Here is a 6,221-nt window from a genome sequence, read left to right on the forward strand (position 1 = left end):
AAATTTATGTTAGAATGTCATGGATTAAGTTACACAAGAAAAATTGTCTGTTTTTCATAAATCGAGTGACAAAAACATCTTTTTTCCATTTGTGCTAAAGTTTCTTGTACAAGTCAAGTATAGATATAACAGGACTACTCCCAAAACATGTTGTAATTGGCTGCATAAAGTAAAACATCCCCACTCGCACTGCAGATGATCTTAATCGTCGATGGGGGTACATGGTTTAGCAACGAATTGAAAATAAAAATCACAAAAGGCCTGTGTTTTTTTCCCCCTTATGCATCTGAGCCCACAATGCCAGGTCATCTTAAGGTTGCCGAGCTTCATATAATTGCTGGCACTGCCGAAGAAAAAAATATTGTGCTTCATCCTCGTGTTGTCAGCTCGAAAACAAAGTTTTGCCCTTTGGGATTACACTGTGGCCAGACTTAAATGACTGCTGATCGGCTCGCAGACTACAGACAGTAGATAAAGGGGTTTCAGCTGATCCCTGATCAGTATTCAAAGCGGCAGCAGGCGGGTTGGGGATAAAGCGGCATCTTGTAGAGATTTTAAAACAATGGTTTTGTACTGTTGTGTTGACTGAAATGCAGTTGACATGAAAAAGGTGAAAAAAATCTGTTTTTCAATCTGCAAGTCAGGAAATTTAATATTGCATTTAAGTACAAAAAATGGGCAGTAAGTTAAGTCTCTGAATACCCAGCAGGAATTATATGCTGACTAATAAGTGGCAGAATTGCAACCATACACATTGGGGGGTTGTGTCATTGTATTGCAATGATTGCAACAATATAACACACACAAAAAAAAAAACATTGTATCCTCTCCTGCAACAAGTTGACCCACAGTTGTTACAAACAACCCTTGAAATCTGTCAGCTTGGCTCTTGGTCAGAGATTCTGTCTGAGGTGATCTCACACATGCTTGATTAAAGAAAGATCAGGAGACCGATCATGGCTACAGGAACCCTCAATATGACGCAGGCTGTCCATGTATGTGTGTTGTGTGTGGATTGGTGTTATTTTGTTGAAAAACCCATGCCAGTGTGTTGTCTAAGGAGGTGTAAGATGAGCAAACTACAAGAGGTGGCCTAAAGTCCCTTTCCATGGTTTTCACACCCCAACGTTGGATGCCAACAATGGCAAGATTGTGTCTCTCTCATTGGTGGAGGATGACAATGGGCTGTTAAGACCTGTGTCTTGATGGCACAAAGAGAATTCATTGGGCTCTCTAATGCCTTGAAGTGCAATACAACTATCCTTCTGTGGTGGGTTCTGTCTTAGGTAACTGGAACTATTACAATGTGGGTGGGTGTCTTCACGCAGTTACTGGTTCCTTGGGCCTCTCATCTGTACACCCTGCATGGTGAACAGTTACAGGATACAACTATCCAACATCATGCAAGTCCATAATTTAACCCCTATCAAAGCTATAGTAATGCTACAATATGTAATGTGTCTATGAGGCATCATTTGTGTCTGTGTCCTTTACCTACTGAGTTGACTTTCAAATGCTTCTGCAAAAGGCTGATAATAATATCACTCCAATTAAGAATATCAGAAGAATACATGTTTTGTCATTTGAACAAGTACAACAAAATTAAGTGGTGCTACTACTTATGCCCTATGGTGCCTGTTGTAGAGATGAGCCAGGTCTTTGAAAGTCAAACCATTCAGATACCCATCACTGGCCCACATGTGGATATAACTATGTTTAAATTCCACTCCAGTATGCTATTTTTTTTGTCAGAAAACATGTAAATAAATAAACAATACATGTTACTACCCCGTATAGTTTTACTCCATCTTGTGGCTGCACAGCAGCACTGAGGAGCTTATTTGAAAGAGGCCACCTGCTTTCATCTACTGCTTTTAATCAAATAATATTCCAATCAAGCTCTATTTATCCAAGACAATTATGTCCGTCGTTTGTTTACAACTGAAATTGGTCATGGAATGAAAAARGTATTATGATCGAAATGCATCTGGAAGCTGTGTCTGTGTTATGCAAATCATATCTGCGTTAGCTCACAGATCAAACTGTTTGCATGCTTAAAAGAGACAGCTTGAGTCCGTGCAGAAATACAGCTCAAAAAATCCTCGCAAAGTGCTTGGGTGTAAGTTTATTTTCAGGTGAGGATCAGTGCATCTGGATGTGTGTGTATGAGCGAGTTAATGCCAGCCCGAATGACAGAGTCTCTAAGCTCCCTCCTACAGCTGTCTCTCCCTCCTGCTCGGATCTCAGTTGATGTCAGTGCAGTGGAGCAGAATGCGGACAGCCGACAGTAGAGTGCCTGCAGTTTCTTGTTTGTTGCCTGTCTGTTTTTTTTCTTCCCTTTGTGACCCCTCTAGCCCTGGTCTAGACGCTAATGACAGCCCACTGAGGTTAATGTCTCCTGTCCTAGCACATACTGTAGCATACAGGAATAAACTGAACCAGGCCATTAGCATCAACCCACTGACCAAATGCTAAGTCTTATATTGGCTGAATTTAATTGAAGTCTCTGAAGCTATTAGTCCCAGGCAAAGCTGATGAGGAGAAAATTTCTTGGCCATCCAGCATTACGGTTATATCTTACACAARACTGTCTGATCTTACAGGAATACTGGGAAGATAGGGCAACACTGCCCCCTTTAAAGCGAGTAWCTCAATGGGCTGCATCTGCTGGCAACTAGTAGGTTGTAGGCACTTGTCATGGAATCTTTAGAATGTCTTAAAAACAATTTCAAGYGTTTTCAATTGCTTGCTTGAATTGCAGATGTGCGCAGGTCTGCTGCTATAGTAAAAAAAAAAGTTTGGTTTGTCTCCAACTTGTCTTGAACATTAAGACAAATGTCCAAGGCATATTCAACCAGTATAAARGTGCTACTGTTGTATTTGACACAACACAGATGATAAATAATCATTAGTAAAAATGTGGATTAAGTCTCTATCTTCATTTCCAGTAGTTAACATTATAAATGTGGGTATAAAGAGAGCTAAGTCAAGTACAATGTGGTAAGAGGCGCGCAACTTGATGCATACAAACTTTATACAGTTTTGCAAGTTGTACACAAAAAAATGCCATTTTTTTTAAATAGCAGCACAAAAAATGGCTCACTGGTCAATTTTTCCCAATCATTCCGAATTCAGAGAGATGGCAACTGAAAAACAAACTATTTTCTCGCAATTTTGTGTCACCTACTAGTCTCCTTGCAGCCCAGTGAAGCACTACCTTAAGCAAATGCAAATGAACTTCAAACAACATTGCTCACTAACTTTCTAAACACTTGACTTCATTTGCTGAAACTCGTCATCGCTTGATATTTCCCCCTTCTGACTCAGAGTAACTCTAAGTGTCAAAGCTTTAGAGGGATTTAACAAGAAGTCACAGCTAAATATAACTTCCCGACACTTGCTAATAAAAAGCAACAAGATTACTGTCTCTGGCAACCATCTTCAATAGCAGCCAACCTCTCTGCCTCAAATGTCATCCTGTTTCATCCCTACACTCTGTCTTTTCACCTCATCCCCGTCGTCCTTCTTTACCAGRGCTGAGTAGTCACATTCACCTTGGAGGTGTGCCAGTCTGTTGGCGTGCTGCAGGAATCTGTGTTTTACACAAGCTTTTAGTTTGATTACATCTGGCCTCTTCCTTCGTCCTTATTTTTTTTCAGGAATGACCATAAAATCTGATGGATTCCCCCTTAAAAGTTAGGCAAAAGGGAAATAAATCAACGTGGATGCAGCTGTCAAAAAACAAGTATGAATTAAAAAAAGAAAGTTTTACAAAAAAAGCAGTGAAAAGTAAAACTACTTCCATCTGTTCCACTTTCCACTTGGAGCACTGAAGCTTTATGTTAAAAGCGATGGTGAGTATTTACACAGTGAGACTTTGCATAATAAACATATGATCAGGAAATATATTTAATGACAATGCAAGTCTTGCATGAAACAAGCAAAAAAAAAAGTATCACAAAAGGCATATCAAAAATATAGTAACAACCACAGAAAATAAATCACCAACACTGCTCTGTTCAAAAAACACAAACTGACAAGCAGCTGTGCACAAAGATACACTTAATACATTTAATAATAAATTACTTTTTTTTTACCTAATATCATGCGAACTGAAAGGGACTACYTGGATTCCCAGGGGCCCTCCTTCATTGGACACTTCAACTGGTTTGAGCATGCCTCTGCAGGACGTTGATGGATGACACCAGGAACAGGAGAATAAACAGAAAAGAAGGGTGGGGGGACATGCACAAATAACATAAATAAATAAAATGAGTGACACGAAAATATAAGAATACAACACGTAAAAAAACAATGTGATCAAATGTGACACAAGGTTGGCAGGATGGACGGGTGTTAGGTGGGAGCTGCATTGTCTTACATACACAAAATCATCCATTACGAAGTCTGGCAAGTGGACCTGAGGGTCAGTTAGAGGCCCAAATGGAGACTCCAATTAAGAGATTAGGATCAGACTGTTAAAAGAGAATGACTTAATTGAAAACATGTTAGCGAATAAAGGAGAAGGAGGAGAAGAAGAAGGTTAATTTGTGTAGATAAGGACCAGAAGACAAATGAACACATGCAACTATCAATGAGATGTTCATGATAGGAGACCTTGCCCTCAGTGGATGGTTAGGTTTGTGTTTTGCTTGAAATTAAAATAACTCCAGTTCTAATGAAGTTGGGACGTTGTGTAAAACATATACAATGATTTACAAATTATTTTAACCTGCATTTAATTGGATACACTACAAAAGACAAGATATTTAATGTTCAAACAGATGAACTGTATTGTCTCTTTTGCAAATATTCACTCATTTTGAATTTTGAACACAGTCCAAAACCACCTGGGACGGGGGCATGTTTACCTCTGTGTTACATCACTTTTCTTTTTAACAACACTCAYTAAGCATTGGGGAACTGAGGACACGAATTGTTGAAGCTTTGTAGGTGGAATTATTTTACTTCTCTTGCTTGATGTACAGCTTCAGTTGCACTACAGTCCAGGCTCTCTGCTGGCGTATTTTGCACTGCATTTTTGGGTGTTGTTGATATATGGCTCTGGCTTTGCATGGTAGAGTTTTAACTTCACCTGTATATTTAGCAATGAACTTTGTTCACTGACAATGGTTTTCTAAAGTGTTCCTGAGTCCATGTGCAAATATCCGTAACAGAATGATGTCAGTTTTTAATGCAGCCCCACCTGAGGCATCAAAGGTCATGGGCATTCAATGTTTCAGGGATACTTCCTTTATAACCAATCATGAAACTCTGTTTCTAATGAACCTGTTCACCTGTGAAATGCTCCAAACATGTTTTTGACCATTCCTCATCTTTCTCTGTCTTTTGTTGCCCCTGTCACAGTTTTTTTTTTTTTAGAATGCATTGCAGGCATCAAACTCATTATTATTATTAATAAATTAAGTCAACTTTATACAATAATATAAATAAATTGAATAAAGTTGAGTCTTTTTAGTGTTGCCATCATAATAGCATGGAAACACCCTTATTACATTTTTTTATTCTTCTGRTTCTGTCAGGATTTTCAAGTTGCTACTCCCAGAGCTTTGGGAAAGCCAATGCAGAAAATGTATATTAAACCACGTGGCTACAAGGGTAAAAGTGTGCTAAGACATCTAGAAGCAAGGCATCATATGATGTAGACAAAATTCACAAAAAGAACCTGGTAAATGTACACAATGGAATATTGGTGAAATGAGTGGGAAAAAATGGTCTTAGTGTAAGCTCGTGCATATGTCACAATAAACATCATTAAAGTTTGAGCAGGTCAAAGTTAAACTTTACATGATTGAACTGGTAATTTGGTATCTTTAATAAGTTTAATATGAACATAGTTTTTGTTTTAGGGATTCACTTTTATTTATTTATTTTTTCAGATTTTACCCCAGAATGTTCAACTTTGATGATGGTAATGATGTCATTAAATCAAACTTTTTATTGTATCCAAACCTTTTGCACACACATCATATAAATTGTATACATTAAAACACAGGCCTTTTTGTTTTTTTGTTTTTTTTTTCATTAAGTGTGTCTTTCACTGTTACAATACTAATGATTTTCTCTTAAAGGAATCCATGATTAGTTGTAACATTAGACTTTATGTAATAAAAATTTAACTGTAAAATAAAGACTGTAAAATATTGATGGCTGTTAAGTTTTGTAAATTTTTAAAAATATATTTTAACATGGATGGAGCC

At 37.9% G+C, this 6,221-nt stretch overlaps 1 protein-coding gene across 2 annotated transcripts in view; it reads right to left on the minus strand.

Moving 5' to 3' along the window:
• LOC106521108 (partitioning defective 3 homolog) overlaps nt 1–6,221 on the minus strand; it is a 330,008-nt gene that overhangs the window by 128,346 nt on the left and 195,441 nt on the right. For both annotated transcript variants that reach the window (XM_014013528.1, XM_014013529.1), the window contains 1 exon segment: nt 4,098–4,181. In XM_014013528.1, the coding sequence (XP_013868982.1) occupies nt 4,098–4,181 (84 nt within the window).

This window comes from Austrofundulus limnaeus, unplaced genomic scaffold, assembly GCF_001266775.1.
Source record: "Austrofundulus limnaeus strain Quisiro unplaced genomic scaffold, Austrofundulus_limnaeus-1.0 Scaffold103, whole genome shotgun sequence".
NCBI classification, from domain to species: Eukaryota; Metazoa; Chordata; class Actinopteri; order Cyprinodontiformes; family Rivulidae; genus Austrofundulus; species Austrofundulus limnaeus.